General features: G+C 43.2%; 1 protein-coding gene across 2 annotated transcripts in view; it reads right to left on the bottom strand.

The window, feature by feature from the left end:
* Positions 1-1,381: 1,381 nt before the first annotated feature.
* The window catches only part of LOC117513945 (TSC22 domain family protein 1-like), a 124,286-nt gene continuing 101,051 nt past the window's right edge, over positions 1,382-24,616 (bottom strand). The window contains exons 1-3 of one of the 2 annotated variants that reach the window (XM_034174220.1): positions 23,789-24,056; positions 23,528-23,579; positions 1,382-3,007 (exon numbers count right to left, since the gene is read on the bottom strand). In XM_034174220.1, the coding sequence (XP_034030111.1) occupies positions 2,753-3,007; positions 23,528-23,579; positions 23,789-23,910 (429 nt within the window). In that variant the 5' untranslated portion in view covers positions 23,911-24,056 and the 3' untranslated portion in view covers positions 1,382-2,752. Of the gene's footprint in view, positions 3,008-23,527; positions 23,580-23,788; positions 24,057-24,616 lie in introns of those variants that run through there. The other variant, XM_034174203.1, reaches the window with a different exon arrangement.

Here is a 24,616-nt window from a genome sequence, read left to right as displayed (position 1 = left end):
GATCTCCAATGCTTTAAAATGGACAAAAAAACCAGAGACGCGTGGAAGAAAACGGAAAACAACCATCAAAATGGATAGAAGAATAACCAGAATGGCAAAGGCTCACCCATTGATCAGCTCCAGGATGATCAAAGACAGTCTGGAGTTACCTGTAAGTACTGTGAGTTAGAAGATGCCTGTGTGAAGCTAATTTATTTGCAAGAATCCCCCGCAAAGTCCCTCTGTTAAATAAAAGATGTGCAGAAGAGGTTACAATTTGCCAAAGAACACATCAACTGGACTAAAGAGAAATGGCGGAATATTTTGTGGACTGATGAGAGTAAAATTGTTCTTTTTGGGTCCAAGGGCTGCAGACAGTTTGTGAGACGACCCCCAAACTCTGAATTCAAGCCACAGTTCACAGTGAAGCGTGGTGATGCAAGCATCATGAAATGGGCATGTTTCTCCTACTACGGTGTTGGGCCTATATATTGCATACCAGATATCATGGATCAGTGTGGATATGTCAAAATACTTGAAGAGGTCATGCTGCCTTATGCTGAAGAGGACATGTCCTTGAAATGGGTGTTTCAACAAGACAATGACCCCAAGCACACTAGTAAACAAGCAAAATCTTGGTTCCAAACCAACCAAATTAATGCCTCGCAGATGTGAAGAAGTCATGAAAAACTGTGGTTATACAACTAAATACTAGTTTAGTGATTCACAGGATTGCTAAGCAGTTTGAACATAATAGTTTTGAGTTTGTAGCATCAACAGCAGATGCTACTATTGTGAACACCCCCTTTTCTACTTTTTTTTTTTTTTACTAATAGCCCAATTTCATAGCCTTACGAGTGTGCATATCATGAATGCTTGGTCTTGCTGGATTTGTGATAATCTACTGAATCTACAGGTACCTTGCTTCCCATGTAACAATAAGAAATATACTCAAAACCTGGATTAATCTTTTTAGTCATATAGCACTACTATTATTCTGAACACTACTGTAAAAACATAAATCCAAAAATTTCATTCTGGCACTTCAGTGGACTTTGGCCAGTGAGAAGTTAACGTCCTGGTGCTTCCCATCCTACTGTATAGTTGTGAGACCGATGTGTTAACCAGGAACCAAAGGTGTCCACTGGATGTCTTTGGTACCAGGCCTCTTCAGAAGAGCTTTGGGTACAACTAGAATGACTATCAAATGAACAGTTACTAGGCAGACACAAAAGAGGTGTACCACTTGCCTTGACAGCTACGATGTTGTGGCCATGTTGCACACTTCTTTGGATATGACCCAGTGTGGATGTTGTGTTCAAAAGCTGTTCTGGTCACCATCATATTCAACCATACATGAAATATCACTGACAGAAAAAAACACAACAGTTCGGTTTCTGCATTTTTTTTTTCACTTTTATTTGAGGTGCAACTGTCTAGTGCAAATGTAATGTCACATTTTTGTTGAGGTGAGGAACATGCACAAAACATTTGACATAATTGAGGCATTTTTCCTTTGCCAAGTGTCTCCTCGTTATGTTCAGCACTCCAGCTGCCTGATTGGCAACTCAAACACTCAACTGTACAAAACAAAGAAATCAATTAAAAAACAAACAAACAAAAAACCCCACACACACAGCCCCCAAATGGTAACACAGTTCAGCTCATCTGAGCAAGTTGCACAACAACAGAGGAAGGCTGATATACAGTACAACGCCGTGTGTCACTGCAGGAGAGACGTCTTAGTGTCGAGGATCCTCTACTGTTCCCACCCTGAGTATTGACATCACAGGTAGGCCAAAACCTGGTAAAACCATAGATACAAATATATATATATATATATATATACACACACACACACACACATGCATCCACACAACAATAACAACTCAAAACAACAAAAACAGTTTTTTATATATGTATCTATGGTTAGAAACCAGGCGCTTGGCAGAACTGGAAATTTTAATTGGTACAAACTTCACTACCTACAAACAGTCATGTCCTATTTACTTACTATTATTTATACATATATTATTTTACAGCAATAAGTGCATCAGGCAAAACAAAACCTCTCCCTGCCCTCCCTAAAAAGCCCACACTGGTTCCCTGCATAAATGTTTACTGTTCTGTCCATTAGGGAGAGTGTGCACAAGGGTGGAGACGGCAATGTGAAACCTCCACAACAACACACAGTTCTCAAAGTGAACAATGATGTGACGCAGTCCCGCCTGCACAACATCAGGACTGATGACGCCGGCTTTCTTATTTTTCTTGACATGTCCATTGTCATTTGTTTTTCTGGTAGTCTGCACTAAAAAAGTGCATGTTTTAGTTTGAACCACAGCATTAAGAAACAAAAATGATGCATCAACAAAATGATGAGTGTGTGCTGACAGTGCTGGTTGTGGAAGGGGGATGGATGGCACAACAGTCACTGCATGCACTCAATGCACAAGAACTCATTAGCTTCTCCCTCCATGGTGATCATCAGCTGCATCAGTCTCTTCATCACCATGGTTACAAAAACCACGATTGTCTGAAGCAGGTAAAAGTTGTAGACAAAGCACACAAACACTGGTGCAACTCCACAGTCAGAACATTGGTTAAATAAAATGTACAACAAAATGGTTTTTCCACATCAGGTGAACTCGTGTTGCTGGCGTCGTCGTGCAGTCTAGAGTCGGGTCACAGTATGGCAGAACCCCTCCTTTTAGCTTCCATCCTCCCAGGCTCCATGTCAACTCTTCAGGGGTCTTCATTATGCAGAAGGGCCTTAGTTTTGTGTGGAGGGGAGCGCCTGTGTTGTTCCGGTCGGGTTTGAGACTAGAGGCTGGGCGGTACTGGTTGGGGAGCCACCCATCTGAACTTGGGCCTGGAACTGGGCCATCTGCTCGGGGCTGGCCAGATTTTTGAGCAGGTTGTTCTCCTGCTCCAGCTGACTGTTGCGTTCGATCAACTCTTTAATCTGCTCCTTAAGCACTTCCACCTCCTCGCGCACAGCATACATCAGGTGACTCTTCACCAGGTCCTGAGCAAGAGGAAAGAGAATCAAAGATGGTTAGCTAAATTATTATGCTAAACCCTTCTTCCATGTCGCCACACAAAGCAAAAAGTCGCCTTATACAAGTGAATGTCTGTTTGCTTTAAACCACATCAAAAAAGGATTCCATAGGCCTCCATCCTCTTCTTCTTATCCAGTTTGGATATAGAGGAGGTGCTGGAGCTCTCCTCAGCACAACTGTCACGTGGATAAGGCCCAGTTTCCACCAAGAATTCACATTAACTTCAAAGTCAGTGTCACATGCAACTGATGCATTCACACAGAATTAGAATCTCAACACGTGCATTTTCTGTGCTGTGACAACATCCACGTCACATGGAAACCAAAGGTCCACATGCCTGTTCATCAGTAGTATAGCAGTAGTAAACTATTTGTGTGGTCATCACGTGGCATAAAGTTCTTCATCCTGCAGAAAAAAAATGAGCAACATTGTAGGCACACGAAAGCTAATTCAAGCTCTACAGAAACAACCAGCACTGTACTATAAAAAACAACAGGACCACAGCAACCGTGTCAAAGGAAACCTATGAACAACCATAAAGGCAGAACTTGAGGTGAATGTAGTTCATCCTCCATCTCTTCCTTTATTTCATTAAGCAGCATCACTGCAATGAATTTCCATTCGTCGGCCATGATGCCTCCCAAGAGCTGATCTTGCAATTTTAGTTCTAGTTGTGTGAAATTTCAGGCTCAAAAATGTGAAAGCATAATCTTGGTGTAAACATTCAAATGCACAACGAATGCTGACGCCGACACCAAGGCAAAAGCTTGGTGGAAACAGGGAAGAAGAGATGTGGGCCAAGCAGGGTACTGGTACCAATTAAGGGGACTAAACAACACTTACAATCCAGCCTCAGTGTACCATGGCCTACAAAAAAATGTATGATAGCCATCCCAGGGTGGTAGTTATAGCCAGGTAGGGGTCAATGAAGAATTACACAGAGGTCAATATATAAAAATACTCAAATCCTATTGACTCATATTGAGTATACCACATTAATTCAATTCAATTTCAATGAATTCAATTGATAGGGCACCAACCCACGACAGCGTCGCCTCAAGGCGCCTCACACACAACAATTCAAAAACAGTTTAAAATGAGTTAAAAGAATAAAAAGCATAATTACAAGATTAAAACAAGCACAATAAAAGAGTAAATATTAAAAAGAATTGAAAAAGAATGCTAGTACAATAATCTAACCATAGGACAGAATGAATAGATGTGTCTTAAGCCTGGTTTTGAATGTCTCCACAGTTCAACTGTCAAACTGATGCTGGGAGGCCATTCCACAACACAGGGGCACGAACAGAGAAGGTCCACAGACTTTTTCTTCACACTTGGAACACAGAGCAGTCCTGCATCCTGTGAACGCAAAGCCCGGGCTGGTACATACGGTTTAATAAATTGGCTAAGTAGGTTGGTACCAGTCCATGAACACTTTTATCAGCTAACAGCAGGACCTTAAAATCTGATCTCACAGAGACAGGTAGCCAATGAAGAGATGCCAGAATAGGTGTGATGTGGTCAACTTTCTGCTTCGTGTCAAAAGTCTGGCAGCTGAACTAACTGGAGACCCCTAACCAGAAAATAGAACATTGCAATAATCCAATCTGGAAGAAACACACATATTATTAGTCTGATCATAAGAATTCCAACAAAGTTTAGCTTGGACTATCCATGACTGAATGCTATGGAGTTATGGGGTAAAAATAGTGACAAAGGGCAATTTCAGTTTGCACAGGGGTCAAACGTTAAAGTTGCTCCAATTTGGTAAAAACTCTTCTGCAGAAGCAGAATGAAAGAAATAAGTGCAACAGAAATCGACAGAAATCGTAATTTCTGATGATTTAGCCTGCGGAAAGAACATATCACAGACATGCTGTGACACTGACAGAGCGAAGTACAAAGATTACATTTACTATGTAAATTGTCTGAGCTTTGCATAGTACCATCAGCAGCCACCCTGAAGACCAGGAGGAAACCTAGTGACAATGTAAACACAACAACCAACTTTGAAGCACAGCAGATGTCATGGCAGAAACAATTTTTTGCACACAAAGATGAATAATGTGCACTCTGAAATCAGTAACTCCTCTTAAAATGATTAATGCATGTTCTCAAATGAAGAGATTTACTATGTTCTTGCAGGTGTCAACATTAAGCATTTTGGCAACAAGAGGGACATTCATACTCATCCCATTTGCCCTACTGAGATATCCCATAATCCCTTGCATGCCAGAGAGTTGCTGCGGTCTAAACAACATGGAGAAACCACATGATGACAATTGCAAAAAAAAAATAAAAAATAAAATATACTACCACAATGTAATTTTTTATGCCCACCTCATAAATCATGATGGACAGGTGAGGGGTCGTGGTTCTGGTATCAGCCGTCTTGCCAATTCTCCAGTAGGTCAGGGCAGCACATAAACCAATACGCACCAGCCCTCCTACTATAAACCAAATAAAAATAAATCTTCGATGTCCTCCACACAGAGTGGAGCCAAGCACGTGGTGCGCCACTTCTCCCAGGCATCGAGAAGACAGCCCACAGGGTAGGTTCTATATCTGGGCACGCAGGGTCCCCCAGCCCTGATTTCCTTGTTGGAAAAATTGTGTCAATAGTGTTTAGACCAGCTGATCAATTCCATAGTTATTCCAATATAGTTTGAAGAATTCACACTAGTGAAGTAGGGACTTTGAAGGTTGGAGCAGAGATACAGAAACACAGAGAGAAGAGAGGAGGAGGAGATGCGACCGCCTCAGCCTTTGTCTTCTGGTGGAGCATCCCAAAGATTCTTCAAGATAGCCAAACATGAAGTAATGTTTTCATGAGATGTAAACAAGATAAGTATACAATGGCTGTGTCTAGATAGCAGAGATCAGTGTTAATGATACTGAGAAAATAAAGACTTTGACCACTTCAAACAACAAATTTTTGTGTGCTTGGACTGTACAAAAAAAAAAGATCAAGCTCTGATATTTTAATAAGCCTTACATGTCCATCACAAATAATCTGTTTTTAAATTTCTGATGTTAACAATAAATCAGTCACAGCCAAACATTGCTTCAAAGTCAACATAGTTCAAACTACATTGCTTTATTCTTAAATATTACAAATAGTAACTCAAAGATCCACAATATCCACTATGACCAGCATTCTACTACCATAATTTCCAGACTATAAGCCGCTACATTTTTCACACACGCTAAACACTGCGGTTTAAACAATGATGCGGCTAATTTGTGGATTTTTACAAGATAGGCCCCGTCACACCTTGACAATTTAGCCTGCGTATGCCGACCATATTAAAAACGCGGGCATACATCTAATAAATTAATGTAGCTGTTACACCTTGATGACTTAACCAACGTATACTGACAGCCCTATTTCCACAGAGTGGTTCGGGTCAGTGCTGCACAGTATTATACGTGATGAAACGGTTAAGTCTAGCTTGGTATGCATTTCCACCACAGGCAGACCCCTTTTGATTGAAAGGTGGAACAATTAAATATAGATCGGGCATGACATCAAGTGCGTGCAGGGTGTCACCTCTAGGAGACCATGCCAGTCCTGAGTCAGCCCAGCCACAAGAGGCGCTGCAACTTAACAACCTGATGGATGAGCTCGAGTGCAGAAACCATGATCTGACGGAGCAATTGTGGCACAAAGTGCCAGTAACACAGATGGACTTTTCTTCAGCCAGGACAAGGAATTAAAGTATTTTCAGATGTTTTCCAAAATCAGATTTTATGTGGATACATTTCTGTCAGACTGTGGTGATGAATCCCACTAAGACAAACAGGTAAGACTTTATATTTACTCCGTGTGTGACTAGTTTTAATATTTGAGACAGTCTGTTCACACAAGAACTGCAGCTTTCAGCCAATCAATGGACAGCATTAACGGATGTATTTCGGCTTATATTTGGTACATATTTGTGTATGTTAGTGGTACAGATTTAATTAAAAATAAAAAAAAGTGTGTAACACCTTTTTGTAAAATATCTCATATTATTATATGGCTGCAATGTTACGCACACTCTGAATGGCTGACTACTGGTCTGATATTTTCCCATACCAGACCGGTTTCCATAACAGTTGGTCCGCAACACATATTTCCTTTACAGACCAGGAAGCTAAAAACGCAATTAGAAAAAGCAAGTCGGACATGAATGCACTCCATAAATATCTCAACAGGATCAGAAAAAAAAACAAAACAGAGATTGAAAGCTTACTAGCTAACAACTGGACCATCTGTTAGCATGTTCTTCATAGAGCAAGGTGAAAAAAGTGAACGAGCCCAACACCGTCAGAAGCATAATCGGGTATAACTGTAAGTTTGCATGTTTATATGTATATTACAGCCATATAATAAACAAATTATTAACCTCACTTGCTCGGTCTGTACAGGGGTATCAGACCTCTGTGTTTTTCCCACTGACCTCGGTGCGCTCGGTCCGTACTAACACCTCGGTCTGATATTTCCCAATACAGACCTCTCGCTCAGTTAATAATACTTTATTACAACATGGACACCTGCGGACTATATGTGTACAATTTTTTTTGCTTTTAAAGTTAGTGGCTGTGGCTTATATCCAGGTGCTGTCAATAGTCCGGAAATTATGATACTGTGAAAAAAAATAATAACATTCTTAAATTTTTTGTGGCATTGTGCAGAGACAACAAATTATTATTTAACTTTCAGAGACAACAATATTGTAATCTGCACAATTTTCAAAGATCCTAATTATTCCACTCCGCTCACCTGCTCTGGATCAGACAGCATTTATTGCTTTATATGTTTGGATTACATCTTAGGGCCCTGTCCCACTGGGGAGAGGATTAATTGCGCATGAATTGAGTACACAAATTACGGGCGTTCGTTGTCGCCTGCAACAAAAATGACAAATGTCCCAGTATGAATTACGGATATACGAGGTCTATCCAAAAAGTAATGGACCTTTTTATTTTTTTCAAAAACTATATGGATTTGAATCACGTGTGATTGCATCAGCCAAGCTTGAACCTTCATGCGTATGCGTGAGTTTTTTCACGCCTGTTGGTTGCGTCATTCGCCTGAGGGCAGGCTTTGAGTGAGCACTGGTCCACCCCCCTCGTCAGATTTTAATTATCAGGGAAATGTCTGAATGATTTGGAGCTTTGGTGCATCACGTTTTTCCAGAAACTGTGAGAGACAGCCAGGTGGACACCATTCGCTAAATTCAGATGGCTTTCAGGGACGATTTAATGGAGATCACACAGATTGAGGAGTGTTACAGCCGGTTTAAAGACCGCCCACAGCGGCTGAGAGTGCGCCACATTCCGAGCGGTGATCAACAGGCTCAAACGACCAGATCATTTCCAAACTGAACGCTGTGTTGATCCGGGACGTCGTCTGACTACCACAGAAATGGCAGAAGACGTGGACATAAAGACTTTTTCAGCATGTTCCACTGTTACAGGAGTTTTTGTCATGGAAAGAGGAGCGGAGGAATGCGCCACCGTGCCGCGAATGGCGCGGCACAAAACCACCTCCGTGTTGGTCTCACAGGACGGCTTTCAGATGGCTTTCAGACAGCTTTCGGTGGCTTTTCAGTTGTGTGACTATCCGAGAAATTGTGGATTAGCTGGACATGCCAGAACATGTCCTGTGAGGCTTCATCACGGCGTTGCTTTGCGCCATGCGGCTCCGTCCCGACGTGCGAATTCCTGTGGTTTTGTGCCGCGCCATTCGCGGCACGGTGGCGCATTCCTCCGCTCCTCTTTCCATGACAAAATCTCCTGTAACAGTGGAATGTGCCGAATAAGTCTTGATGTCCACGTCTTCTGCCATTTCTGTGGTAGTCAGATGACATCCCGGATCAACACAGCGTTCAGTTTGGAAATGATCTGGTCGTTTGAGCCTGTCGATCGCCGCTCGGAACGTGGCGCGCTCTCAGCCGCTGTGGGAGGTTTTTAAACCGGCTGTAACACTCCTCAATCTGTGTGATCCCCATAAAATCGTCCCTGAAAGCCATCTGAATGTAGCGAATGGTGTCCACCTGGCTGTCTCTCAAAGTTTCTGGAAAAATTTGATGCAGCAAAGCTCCAAATCATTCAGACATTTCCCTGACAATTAAAATCCGATGAGGGGGGTGGACCAGTGCTCACTTAAAGCCTGCCCACAGGCTTTGAGTGACGCAACAGGCATGACAGGCGTGAAAAAACTCACGCATGCGCATGAAGGTTCAAGCTTGGCTGATGCAATCACACGTGATTAAAATCCATATAGTTTTTGAAAAAAATAAAAAGGTCCGTTACTTTTTGGACAGACCTCGTATTAATAATATATAGCGAATATATGATGAACAATCACGGTTATATAATGCATGTAGTGAGGAAACTGATCCGACACATTGAGATTATCACGGCAGTATTACGGTTGTATTATGAATGCATCGCGCACGCACGGCATCTGCATTGCAGTTGTTGTGTGTTGGGGGGCTTGGCTGGACACTGTTTTGCGGTTTTTGTTTGTTTTCCTTCCCAGGTGGTTTGGGGCTGATCTCTGGGGAGAATGTGCTGCAGAAGAGTCTCTCACCTCTGTCACAGTGATCTGCTGCACCTGTTGCACTCACATGCGATTCTCTAATCGGGACGATTCACGACACCTGTGACATTCGCATGCAGTTCTAAGGACTCTCAGCTGGTACCAATGAAGAGATGAAGAACTGCATTTAAGCCAGCAGTGATCTGGGCTTAGGGGCCGGAGAATACGACCGTGTGACGATTGTTTGAGGACGCTGAGGGCCGCTCCAGAAGCTGACATTGCGCCTGTGAAGGAGGACGAGGGTGAGAGGCAAGCGCTGTCAGCACATGTCAGAGGTGATTATCCTTAAAAGCTTATCTGCGAATATAATGTGGCGTGGTTGCGCAGCTAAATTTAAGTATTGAAAAGAATTGCTCGTTTGCTCCTCGCGGCTGTGGCGTGCGGATTGATAATCCTCCACAAGCTGTGAGCAGCTGTTCTTTTGAATTAAGCCTGAAATCAGTCCTGAACGTGTTGCTGATAAGTGTGCCTCTAAATAGTCTTTCTTGATAAAAGTACTGAATAACCATACCTCTGTTCCTTCTTCACAGAGTACAGTCTTGGGAAAAGCCACCTGGGGGGTGTCGGCGGAACTCCTGAGTCCAGAACGTTCGGGCTCTGATCCGTTGAGGCGCTGGGAGAGCGCGCCGCCTCTTCACCCCACCAGACTCATTTATTTTGTATTTTGTGTACAGCACAGTGGGAAGAAAATAAATTTGTTTCTTTTGGAACTGCTTCTGGTTATTTAGTGCTGGGTTCAGTCAGACGCTGGACCGCTCCTCAACCTGTGTCCAGACCATATAAAAAGCGCACTCAGGCCATCGGCATCACTATTCACACCAACAATACAGCCTCTGGAGCATTTGCTGGACTTGGACAAGTTGATCACAGAGTGTTGTCATGCGAAGGTTAACTGTTCATGAGTTTGGGGAGCCTGAGGGGGGAAGCCGCTCGGGGTGTGAAACGGTGTTTTTTGTCAGCGTGAGTTGTGGGTAAACAGCAACTCTTCCTTTTGTTGGTGTTAAATAAAAGTCCTGGATTGCAGAAGCTATTACGTTTTGTGGATTTACACAGCCGGACCGGCACTGACTGGCAGGTATGTCGCTTTCTGCCACACTTTGGCTTTTACGTGACGTGTTTGTTATGCATTCACAGATTGTCCACAAATTAGCTGCAAAGCAGATGTAATGAAAACGCTTTATTCGTGGCCAATCTGTATGCATTCACTACAACATATTTTAGTTTGTGATGTGGACATGATGGGCACGACATATATCTGTTTTACACACTGTCCCGGTCCGCTGCCAAGCCGCAAATTCCCGTCAGCTGCGGATATCAGCGGTTAACGGCAGATATACAGCGCATAAAGTGAGTATGTATTGTGTATGAATTGAGTATGTATTGAGTATGTAAGACGGATGTCATCCGCATTCAGATTTTTGAACAGCTCAAAAATCCTGGCTGCAGACATGCATGCGTCTGCGGATGATTACGGTTGTGTTCGGATGACGGCCGACTCATACAGGCATGCTACACGGATATTGCGGATGTTTGGCGAATATGGGTCAATTTTGTTCACAATCCATACGCAAATCCTCCTAAACGCCAGTGGGACAGGGCCCTTAATGTTATATGGCTGGGGGGGCCTGGCTGCCTTTTTGTTTCTGTCCTTTGCTTCTCCTTCCAGGTGGTTTGCATTTGGAACTGAGTGGCTGTGTTGCTGAGTTTATCAGGACCTCACCCTGATCACCTGAGGCTGATCACCTGCGGCTCATCAGGACTCACAGCTGTGGTGCATCTCCATGGATTGGAACATGGTGGCATTTAAGACTGGAGTGCACAGTGTGTATTTGCCAGAGACTCGACCTTGTGACCAGACGGGTGAGATCGTCGTCTCGGGCGCCATCTCATCATCAATGGATGCAGAGAACGTCCAGGTTTGATGCACGGTCTGTGAAAGAGGAGGGGGTGAGGTCTCACGCTCGTCAGCACACTTCCTGAGGTACGTTAGATTTTGTGACTAACATTTATACAGTCAGTAAATGTGGTGTCCCTCACACCTTTATTATATTGAGCTGTATGTTAGTCATGTATCGACTTCCACTGCAGTGGAGTTTTGTGAACTGGATGTTCCATGCCTGCAGGTTGGGAAGTTGATTAGTAATCAAGCCAGGAAGTGTTTGCTGTTTGTACACCTTTAAGTGTTCTCTCTGTGTGTAGAGTGTGGACTCACATAATGGTTCCTTCTTTCACAGACTCGGTTTGTTGCAACCACCTGGGGGGTGTCGGCGGGGTCCTTGAGTCCGAACAGCTTCTGGCTCCGGACCGTTAGCGCTGCTGGGAGCGCACCACGCCAGACCGCACTTTGTTTTTTATGTATCACTGTTATGTATTAAATTCAGTTAGCCTTTGTACCGTGCTCTGCTTATTTCATACTGGGTCTTTCAAACGCTGGTCGGTTCTCCGAGCTGCGTCCGACACATAACACTTAATTTTGCATTGGTAGGGTTCTATGGTGCAACCCCAATTCCAATGAAGTTGGGACATTGTGTAAAATGTAAATAAAAACAGAATACAATGATTTGCAAATCCTCTTCAACCTATATTCAATTAAATACACCACAAAGACAAGATATTTAATGTTCAAACTGATAAACTTTATTGTTTTTGTGCAAATATTTGCTCATTTTGAAATGAATGCCTGCATCATGTTTCAAAAAAGCTGGTATGTGGACAGTGGTATGTTTCCCACTGTGTTACATCACCTTTCCTTCTAACAACACTCAATAAGCTTTTGGGAACTGAAGACACTAATTGTTGAAGCTTTGTAGGTGGAATTCTTTCCCATTCTTGCTTGATGTACGACTTCAGTTGTTCAACAGTCTGGGGTCTCCATTGTCGTATTTTGCGTTTCATAATCCTTCACACATTTTCAATGGGTGACAGGTCTGGACTGCAGGCAGGCCAGTCCCCACACTCTTTTATTATGAAGCCACGCTGTTGTAACACGTGCAGAATGTGGCTTTGCATTGTGTTGCTGAAATAAGCACGGACGTCCCTGAAAAAGACGTTGCTTGGATGGCAGCATGTGTTGCTCCAAAACCTGGATGTACCTTTCAGCATTGATGGTGCCATCACAGATGTGTAAGCTGCCCATGCCATGGGCACTAACACACCCTCATACCATCACAGATGCTGGCTTTTGAACTTTGCACTGGTAACAATCTGGGTGGTCTTTTTCCTCTTTTGTCCAGAGGACACGACGTCCATGATTTCCAAAAACTTGAAATGTGGACTCATCAGACCACAGCACACTTTTCCACTTTGTGTGTGTCCATTTCAAATGAGCTTGGGCCCAGAGAAGGTGGCGGCGTTTCTGGATGTTGTTGATGTATGGCTTTCGCTTTGCATGGTAGAGTTTTAACTTGCACTTGTAGATGTAGCAACAAATTGTGTTAATTGACAATGGTTTTCTGAAGTGTTCCTGAGCCCATGCGGTAAGATCCTTTACACAATGATGCCGGTCTTTAATGCAGTGCTGCCTGAGGGATTGAAGGTCACGGGCATTCAATACTGGTTTTCGGCCTTGCCGCTTATGTGTAGAACGTTCTCCAGATTCTCTGAATCTTCTGATTATATTATGGACTGTAGATGATGGAATCCCTAAATTCCTTGCAATTGAACGTTGAGAAATATTGTTCTTAAACTGTTGGAATATTTTTTCATGCAGTTGTTCACAAAGTGGTACTCCTCGCCCCATCTTTGCTTGCGAATGGCTGAGCATTTTGGGGGTGCTCCTTTTATACTCAATCATGACACTCACCTGTTTCCAAGTAGGTGTTCTTTGAGCATTCATCAACTTTTCCAGTCTTTTGTTGCCCCGTCCCATCTTTTTTGAAATGTGTTGCAGGAATAGCAAAATTTGCACAAAAACAACAAATTTTATCAGTCTGAACATTAAATATCTTGTCTTTGTGGTGGATTCAATTGAATATAGGGTGAAGAGGATTTGCAAATCATTGTATTCTGTTTTTATTTACATTTTACACAGCATCCCAACTTCATTGGAATTGGGGTTGCATCATGAGGGTCACTGGGCCGCACAGCTCTGGGACTCAATGAATCTTTTCATCAAAATGTGTTCAAGCTGCACTCAGCATGCCCAGGAACAACTCTGTATGAAGGCCAAAACTATTTTTTGCACCCCACTATAAACATGCGTATTACATCTGAAAAGTTGAATGTTTTAACATGGAGCTCTATGGGGACTGGAGCCAGCCTCACGTGGCCGTTCAAGGAACTGCTGGTTTTGGCACCCCTACATTGACTCCATTTTTCAGCATGAGAGGTTGCTGGGTGGTTCATAAACTGCTTCAAGTTGCTAATAAATCAATCATGAGATGATACAGCTGCAACATAGTTAAATTGTTCAGGGTAAATCCTGCTAAAAAGGCAAACTTTTCCACCTGCTGTCAAAATGCTGTACCTGCATCGGTTAAGAAAAGCAAGGGATTATAATCTTTGCTTTTCTTAACCGATGCTTGCTTTTATTACTAACAATTATGAGTCATCCACAGTGTGGATATTTGCACAACAGTAATATCGCCATATTTTAGTGAAGTTAACAACCTGTTTTACATGTTTTATTGCCAGTGAGTGCAGCAAGCTAACATTTACATCATGTTATCTTTCCAGACGGAGCATGAGCTGTTTGAATGGAACAGAATAGAATATGCTATTCTACACATTTGTCTATGCAATGACTCTGAATTTATTGGCTTTTGTCACCAATATGATATACTGATGACAATATGTTAAGCCTGGGTCCCATCGAATAATAAGCCATGAATAATGAGCCACTCATGGGTGTGTCAGCGGTTATTCGAAGAATGACCCACGTTTTCATCTATCACGTATGCGCTACTAAGGTGCCTCTATGTGCTTCTCTGTACCCTGCATGTGCCACGTAGCAGCCTCTAGTGAGCCACGATGGACCTGTCATTAGAGCTTTGAATGGCTCGCATCAGCCACACTATAGCGCCATGATAACATGATGTTGGTGCACGTTTAGGTATGGGTTTGGTCCAAACCTCCAGCCATCCCACACCTGGTCCCTTTAAAGTGTGGGTTTTCAATTCACAGCAGCATTTTTTAAACACAGTCCAAAAATATACGCTTCAGTGCAGTCCCGCGGTTGTGCACTGTGCGCCAGGTTGCTGTAAACCTGTAATGCACCAGACCAGCTGGAACCGAACCAAGGATTCCTGGACAGCCGCCTCTGTGCTCCTTCTCACTGGCATCCTTTCCGTCCGTGGCTTGCTGTCTTTATTTTTTCCCTGGCTTTAAACACAGTCATTTTCACATCGTGATCCCACTTTTAACTTTGTGTTCGTCTGTTTATTTCTGGAAAATCGCTCTTTTGCGCGCACGCTGCTGTTCTGCATACACAATGAGGTGGCCGCTTTAATTATATACACCTGTTGCCGCAACTCGTGGATCACTTTCAAAAAAATATATGTATCTTTATTTCTTCCGCAGCTTACAAGTCACCGTGACACAACTTTTAATTTTGTGTTATGTCTTCAAAATCGGTATTTTGCATGCTCTCCTTTTGTGTTGCTGCACAGCTCTGCCCTGCTTTTCATGGCTTCACTGGAGTTATTTCTTCCGCAGCTTTAAACACACAGCCACTTTCACACAGTCATCCAAATTTTAACTTTGTGTTCGTCCATTACTGACTGAAAAATCATTCTTTTGTGAGCTGGCGTTCTGCCTAAATGCTCCTTTGGAGCGTGATGAGTCACTGCCTCAGTGCGCACACACAGTGGAGCTCATGCGATCCATTAACAAGATATTAAATCAACTATAGACATATGTTTACAGCTAGGAACTGTTTTATCAAGCTATAAAAACATTAAAAATAGCTACCTTAAGATATTCAAAATACATTCCACATGGAGCAGGAAAGATAGTAAAAAAAGTGTCCAGATGAAACAGTCCTCTGTGATTCCAGAAGCAATTAGAGGTGTTTTCAGCATGCAAGGTTTGGCAGAAAATGATTAATCCACTACAAAATAATGATTTTATGTGCAGCGTCCAGCACACAGAGCAGGTGGAAGTTGGTGCGCAAGAGGAGAGCCGCTCCAAAAACAGCCTCTCAGGTCCTGCTATAGCTGCCAGGCGCAGGGATAATGGGCTTTTAGCAGCCTCGTAAGCTCCATGCACATGCCTCTAAGCCGTCGTAGTACCTCGTACACAAACTGCCCCACACTGTTGATGCTAAATTTTGAACATCTTGAAATTAACACCATGCTCAGAGAGGAGCCTCGTTAACTGAAGATAATGCCTCTAAGAGCCACTCGGAGCAACTATTCTCCCACGATAGTTGAAGAAACCCTCTCATAGCAAAAAAAAAAAAAAAAAACATGCTGCGTGGCTCATTATTCATCCTTCATTATTCGGTGGGATCCAGGCTTTAGTGTGTAGCCCATTAGAGTGGAAATTTCTAAAATTACATCGACTGATGCATTTATGTATTGTTTTTTTTTTTTTTTAATTTACAAAATTGGTAGAAAATGAAAATTTGTTTGCATAGCGTGCCAAAGGAAAAAATGCATTCTTTTATTTTTTTAATAAATTCATTGAATGGAAACTGTGCAACGTTAAGAACGACTGTATTTGTTTGGTTATCTTTATTTTAGTTACATGAATTTTAAATCCACTATATGATCACTATGTCAGAACTGATGAGCTCCGAGAGTTTCAATTAAGGAACAAGACATTTTGCAGATGTCACATTGATGCTGGTAATCAGATGGGTTGGGGTTTAGGGGGATGAGTGTAATAGTGGCCAGTAGGAGGTGCTGTGCAGTTAGTAACCTCATTCCTCAAGGCCTAAAGATGTTCCCACAACAAGTGTTAGAGCCTTAAGGTTTTAGTCTCAACTTTAGAACGCCTGCCTCCCATTCCGGTGACTTTGGGTTCTTGTCCAGTGAGGTACAAATCAACACAGGTCACAGGTGACCACACAGAAGTACAATGCCAATGTACATTTCTCCAAATTGCACCACTTGAGTCAGTGCATTGTTTTTCCTCTAAAGACAATGTCCTTTTTAAATATTATTATTGTTAGCATTGCAGTCTTAAAACAAATGACCTAAATTTTCACATTGCTGGTCTTTAAACTCTGTGACATAGGCCTTTTAAATCCAGTGTCTCCATTTGTGTTGTGTAAATGTGTTGACAGCTTTATAACTGTGTGAGCTTACCAGCATTATGATGCTAATGCTCATTCTTGGTTTTGTCATTTGTTTGAGAGGTGCAAATCTCATCTTCCCAATTATGAATTTTATTATGGCTTCAAAACTAAACAGAAACAGATTTGATAAGAGTCAAACACAGATGTCATAATGACACAATCAACATGTTGCCTTTTGGTTACTCAATGATGGACCATGATGGTTCAGGTGATTCAAGGTGTTTGAACAGTGTATTGTTAGTACTTAGTTGATAAACTGCTTTGGCTGACATTAACATCAGAAGAACGCCCAAAATCATTTCCCAAAATAAACAGGCTTATTTTCCCACCTTGCTGGTCAAGAAATACGAGGTCTGTCCAAAAAGTATCATACCTTTTTTTTTTTTTTTCAAAAACTATATGGATTTGAATCACGTGTGATTACATCAGCCAAGCTTGAACCTTCGTGCGCATGCATGAGTTTTTCCACGCCTGTCGGTTGCATCATTCACCTGTGGGCAGGCTTTGAGTGAACACTGGTCCACCCCTCCCGGCGGATTTCTTTTGTCTGAGAACTTGCTGAGAGGCTGCCGCTTTGCTCCATGAAATTTTTTCAGAAACTGTTAGAGACAGGCAGTTGGAAACCATTCGATAGATTCAGTTGTATATCGGTGAAGATTCTGTCGGCGTCACGCGGATTATGGACTGTTAAAACCTTTTTAAAGATGGCCCACAGCGGCGGAGGGTGCGCGGCGCGCCGAGCGGCCATCGACGTGTGGAGGATTTCGTGCGTCGGCACAAAGCAGCTCAGGACGCGCAGCAAAAAAACACCTCCGTCTTGGAAGTCTCACAGGACATGTCCAGCTGTTACACAATTTCTCGGATACTCACTCGACTGAAAGCCATCGAAAGCCGTCTGAATCTTCTGAATGGTTTCCAACACGGAGGTGTTTTTTTTTTTTTTTTGCTGCACATCCTGAGCTGCTTCGTGCCTATGCGCAAAATCCTCCGCACGTCTTTCATTACAAAATCTCCTGTAACAGTGGAATGTGCTGCAAAAGTGCTATGTCCAGCTCTGTTGCCATTTCTGTGGTAGTCACATAATGTCCCGGATCAACACAGCGTTCAGTTTAGAAATGATCTGGTCGATCCGCACGAAGGTTCAAGCTTGGCTGATGCAATCACACACGATTCAAATCCATATAGTTTTTGAAAAAAATAAAAAGGTCCGTTACTTTTTGGACAGACCTCGTACACCTGGAACTGGTTTATTCACAAGATACTGACTCATGCATCCATGCATTCAGGAGCTTCATTAGTGAGAGGCCTAGTCAAAGAAACCTGTTCAGACAACGGAGGAAGGACATCATGAAGAAATGAAACCTCAAAAGATCCATGAAATATCCTACAGCAAATGGGTCTTTCATAGATTTGGACCCACTCTCAAGTTCACATAAAGGTCATGTTTGGGAAAGGCTGATTAATCCTGTAAAGACAAGACTGCCCATTTACAGACAACAAACCTTATGAGGGACTTTACACAATCCTCCTCTAGAAACTATATTCAACAGTCATCTGGGCCCATTTTCAGATGATCTAAATAAATAATGTTAAGCCACTCACACCTCAACATCTTCTACAGCTAGTTCAATCCATATTAACACCAGGCCTGTTCAAACTGGAAGATCTCTGTATATAAGATACAAACAGAGACAAACAAGGTATTTCAGATGAGTGTGGCTGACTGAAGGAGTATTTGACACCTGACACTGGGTAAGAGGGTTGATATGATCTGTAATGAAAACCATCCTTTTCAGGGTTTTTAATCAGTACATACCTGCATTGCTAGATTTTATTCATCCTGCTGGACTTGCTGGCAGTGAAACTTCAAAACCACAGAAGAAGAAGAAGAGGCGGGCCAGCCAAGCTTCCACATCCACTAACTCCTCATGGACACACTGCCAGCAAGAGGACATGTACACATCCAGTATAACTCCTCACGGACAGATCGCCAGTGAGAGGTCCACCGTCCACTCCTCATGGATGGATCGCACGCGCGATCACTGGCTGCAACTTCTTTCACCTCCTCAAGTTCTCTCACAATTGTGGCACATTAAATAAAGTCCATTAACTCCTGCTCACGGGCCGATCGCCAGTGTGAGGACATGTCCACTGTCCACTCCTTATGGACAGATCGCGCGTGATCGCCAGCTGGAACTCCGCAATGCTTTCACCTTCTTAAGTTCTCTCATAATTGTGGCACGTTAAATAAAATTCATTAACTCCTGGAAATAATGTATTATGACTTTTTTCCAGTGTATCAAATCCATCTGCATGTCCAACCTGTTTGTTAAAACAGCGTAATGGAGCCAAGCTTCTCCCAACCTGCCCGCAAAGGGTTATTTTTTATTTTATTCCCCCCGCCCCTGCGCACAATTCACACAGCCATTCCAGCGTACTTGATATGCAGCACAATGCAACTCTACGTAAGCGCGGTGTGAAAGTGGCTTCAGCTGGAAGCCTATGACAACAATATCACCTCCCCATGGTGATGTTTGCAAACACAGAGATGGACATCTGTGACAAGTGAGCCTGCTATTAGTCACACAATTATTTTTGATTTCTATGAGTGACTATCAGAAGTATCCCCATTTGCCCTGCTGAGGAGTTGTGTTTTCCAAAAAAAAAAAAAAAAAAAGCCCACTGCTGGATTGCCAATCCCCCAAGTGTGTACCACTTGGCCTGAAAAATGTTTTTCGTGGGGGATCTAGAGGCATTCCCAAACCACCTGGGAGGTATAATCACTCTAGCATGGCCTGGGTCTTTCCCAGGGCTTCCTCCCAGTTGGATGTGCCAGGAAGACCTCCCTAGGAAGACAACCAGGGGGCATCCTCCCATTATTCATATAGCAAACTACACTGAACAAAAATACGAGGTCTATTAGAAAAGTATCCAACCTTATTATTTTTTCAAAAACCATATGGATTTGAATCACGTGTGATTACATCAGACATGCTTGAACCCTCGTGGGCATGCGAGAGTTTTTTCACGCCTGTCGGTTACGTCATTCGCCTGTGGGTAGGCTTTGAGTGAGGAGTCGTCCACCCGCTCGTCAATTTTTTTCATTGTTTAGGAATGGCTCAGAGACTGTTGCTTTGTTTGATAAAATTTTTTTCAAAACTGTAAGGCACAACTGAGTGGACACCATTCAATAAATTCAGCTGGTTTTCGGTAAAAATTTTAACGGCTGATGAGAGATTTTGGTCTGGTAGTGTCGCTTTAAGGACGGTCCACGGCGCCTGACGGCGATCTGCGCTTCGAGGCGGCAGCGTCTCGCCGTTTCAAGTTGAAAACTTCCACATTTCAGGCTCTGTTGACGCAGTAAGTCGTCAGAGAACAGAGAACTTTCAAAAGAAGTCGGCATGAGGAGTTTATTCGGACATTCCATTGTTAACGGTCATTTTGTAATGAAAGAACGTGCGGGCAGAGTCGCATGTCGGGCTGGACCCGACCGCGGGGGGTCGCGGCAGGAAAAACACCTCCGTTGGAAATCTTAACGGGCAAGTTGGAACATGCCCAAGCTGTTAAACAATTTCTCAGTTACTCACTTGTTGAAAGCCATTAAAAGCCGCCTGAATTCTACAAATGGTTTTCAACACGGAGGTGTTTTTCCTGTCGCGGCGCACACAGATTTGCCGAGTCGTCACGGAAACGACTCGGCGAATTTGCGCGTACGTCTTTCATTAAAAAAATGTCCTTAAACAGTGGAATGTCCGCATAAATTCCTCATGCCGGCCTCTTCTGAATCTTCTCTGTTCTCTCACGATGTCCTGGGTGAATTAAGCCTTAAATTAGGATGTTTTAAGCTCGAAACAGGCCGACGACAGCGCCTGGAAGCGCTGCAGGACGTCCCGCTCCGTGGGAAGTCCTTACACCGACAGAAACACCCCATAATCTCTCATCAGCCGTTAAACTTTTCACAGAAAACCATCTTAATTTCTCGAATAGTGTCCACTCGGATATTCCTCACAGGTCCAGAAAAAATTTTGATAAAGCAACGCGCGCCGTCTCGAGCAGCGTGTGAAACAAAGGAATTCAGCCGAGAGGGCGGGACCACATCTCACTCAAGGCCTGCCCACAGGGAAATGACGTCACAGACACGCGTGAAAAAACTCACGCATGCGCACAAGGGTTCAAGCATGATTGGTGTAATCGCATGTCATTCAAATCCATATAGTTAAAAAAATAAATAAAAGGGTCGGTTTAAGAGACCTCGTATATGCAACACTTTTGTTTTTGCTCCCATTTTTTCATGAGCTGAACTCAAAAATCTAAAACATTTTCTATATACACAAAAGACTGATTTCTCTCAAATATCAACACTTCTCGTCTGCCGAGAAAATCCATCCCACCTCATAGACGTGGCATATCAACATGCTGATTAGACAGCATGATTACTGCACAGGTGTTTGCTTCCTGATTGCAGCCAAGCTCCCAAATGGCACCTTGAACAGGGGTGCTGGGGAGGAGTGACAGACACGTGCTGTGGGCCCTCTGGAAATAAGCTTAGGGTTTTTGTTGGCTACCCAGATTAAATAATAACCTCTTCTCTTCTTCTTCTTCTTCTATGTCAAACTGGCTTCCTCATTTGAAGTGGCAAAACTCAAAAGTAAATGTCAGTACTACAAAAAAAGTTGAGTGCAGTGCAAATCCAGCTCTCTGTGGCATCTGCAGCCTCTTGCTGACAATGTACCATTGTTACATTGTCAATGCGCACGCTCAGTGGTGCGTAAATCTCATGCAACTAAAGGCCCCCTGACACTAGCAAGCCTTAAGTGCATAATCGCCCAAAAAATATTTGAGGAGCAGCTCTAAGGAGAACCTGATGCCTTCCAAATCCAAGACCGATGGCCCCTCTGATTCGGATACTTTGGTTTACAACAAATTCAGGATGTGTCTGCTGAAAGACCTGCTGGAGAGACAAGGGCAAGCTGAGCACCCCTGAGACCTCCAAATGCAGAGACAAAGTTCGAGAGATGAGGTCACATTCAGCTGCTTACAGTGCGCCTTTTTACGGTTTTTAAATGCTTGAAAAATATTGAGTTAGTGTTTTCTTTTCATGACAACTGGAGCAGTACGCTTGAATGTTTTTGATGAATGAATGAAAAATTGTATTTTTACAGTGCTCTGCAATCTGCCTGACAATGTTCCATGATGGAAAACGCTGCTGTTTTTCCAGCTTCCCCTTAAAACATGGCTATCATTTGTGCGAAGCTCACCTGAATCAAGAAATTAAGTGTAGTTTTCACACACGCACTATTTTTATTGCTCTAATATTGAATGATTTTCATGAATAAAACCATGAAAAAAATGTACACATGGTGAGTACAGGATTACAGCTGCTGGCGCCAATGTTATCTGCTAAATATTGTCTTATTATTCAGAGTGTATCTCCCCTGCATTAAATTGGAAAAAATTGACATTGCAATTTTTTTTGCCCATGGCAATATATATTACAATAGATGAAGGGGAGGTGATGGTTGAGCGGTTAAGGCATTGGGCTTGAGAGCAGAAGATCCTCAGTTCAAATCCCAGCCTGACTGGAAATCACTAAGAGCCCTTGGGCAAGGTCTTAAATCCCCTAGTTGCTCCCGGTGTGTAATGAGCGCCTTGTATGGTAGCACCCTCACATCGGGGTGAATGTGAGGCATTATTTGTAAAGTGCTTTGAGTGTCTGATGCAGATGGAAAAGCGCTATATAAATGCAGTCCATTTACCATTGATGAATATTTTCGGGAATTTTTCTGGATACACTGAAAGCACCTGAAAACACTGTTCGGCACATGATTTTTTTCTGGTCTAAAATAACATGATGTAACATATGTAAAATCTAGATATACTGCAGTTTATATTGGGTGTTGAAACGGCACAGGGAAGAAGTGTCCAGCATCTGTCTGCAGAACATCACAGAGTGAACTCGCAGAATCCATTATGGAGTTACCCCCATATATATATTTCATAGGCAACAAAACCAGCTGAAATTTTACCATCATACTATATTGTGTAAAATGGAAGCTGTCCTTTAATGTGTGTGAACATATTAATTCAAGGAAGAGTGCACCTCTGCAGTGTACTCCATCTGCTGAAGTGGCTTTACATTTTATAATCTGTCTGGCTCCTGCGTGGCCACGCCCCTCTCTCCTCCCCATTCTCCCTGTCCCGGTGCAGAGAGGGAACAAAATGTTCCTGCGTCGAGTGGGTGAAGCCAATCACGGGCCGAGTTATTTATACCGAGCTAAGGGGAGGCTGCCGCTTGCCTAGCAACAAGGCGCGGAGAGAGAGAGAGACTCTGGATATATATATATATAGAGAGAGAGAGAGAGAGAGAGAGAGAGAGAGAGAGAGAGAGAGAGAGAGAGAGAGCGAGAGAGAGCGTGTGAAGCTGGTGAGCCTGACCACACAGTGACGCCTCTTCACATTAAAAAAGAAAAGGTTTTAGCGCACCTGCAGTTTCGTCATCTAGTCACGCACCAACGTGTAATTCCTTCATTAATTTGTGCCTGAAAGAATCACTGATCATTCAGATAAATAAAAATACTGCGGTGTTAGGTTACATAACTGGCCTACAACCACTGCGATTATGTTATTAATAATAATAATAATGAAAATCTCGCTTACCATCGCTTGTTCTATCTTGTTGTCGATGGCCACCACACTGGCACCAGAAGAGCTGAAAGACAAAAAAAAAAAAAAAAATGGAAATGATCTGGTTTGTGCAATCTGGATTGAGGCAGGAGGAATACTGGCGCAAACGTGAGCGGCTTCTGTGCGCACAAAAATGAAGCACAAGACCAGGAGCTGAGTGCAGAGAACAGCAGCTAAAGTAAAACACAGAGACCCGCCGCATCATTTCCTCCGACATTAAAGACATGAATATACCTGGTATCGAGCCTGACTGATGCGCTCTCCTTCCCCAGCACAGAGGACAGAAGCGATATGGAGAAATTCCTCAGCTGACAAACACTCAGGTCCATCGCCACCGTGTAACACTGGGAATTCATGCTACCCTGTCCATCAACGCGCCCTGGACCGCCGCTCCGACCCCAGCGACACCGAGGTACCAACACGAACCATTATCCTGAACCCAGAGCTGTCCGCGCCGAGCCGGAACACAAAGACTGCCGCCGCCGATCCCCGTCTGGATAATCCATACAAGAGGAAAAAAACAAAACACCACAGCGCCACCATCTGCCGGATTGATGAACAGGCTGCTCATATGCATAATGTGTGTGTGTGTGTGTGTGTGTGTGTGTGTGTGTGTGTGTGTGTGTGTGTGTGTGTGGGGGGGGGGGGGGGGGGGGGGGGGGGGGGGCTGGGCTGATAGAGGCTGCGCGCGTCAATAATTCATCTATAAGGTGCTGAAGCTTTCTGCTTAAATAAGAATACAAAATCACAAAGAGACGGCACAGGCAGAGTGAAGACAGGTTGTTTGCCAGCTCTCTGTGTGTGCGGTGACGTTCCATTTCAAATGAATAACACAAATAACGACTACAGGCGCATGAAAAGCATGTACATATGGTCCTTCTCTGGCCAGAGTAGGACCATATGTTCACTGTCAGTGTTAATTTAACACTGGTGATTTTACTGTGTAGTATGCTGATGGTGCAGCAGTTTGTGAGTACAAAAGCAGTAAACCTATCCTTTTGTCTTTATGTTACTAGCAGCAATACCAGTCTTCACCCAGGTGAAGGCTAGTTATAAAAATAT

The sequence above is a fragment of the Thalassophryne amazonica genome, chromosome 1, assembly GCF_902500255.1.
Source record: "Thalassophryne amazonica chromosome 1, fThaAma1.1, whole genome shotgun sequence".
NCBI classification, from domain to species: domain Eukaryota; kingdom Metazoa; phylum Chordata; class Actinopteri; order Batrachoidiformes; family Batrachoididae; genus Thalassophryne; species Thalassophryne amazonica.
This window is presented reverse-complemented; position numbering and strand designations above follow the sequence as displayed.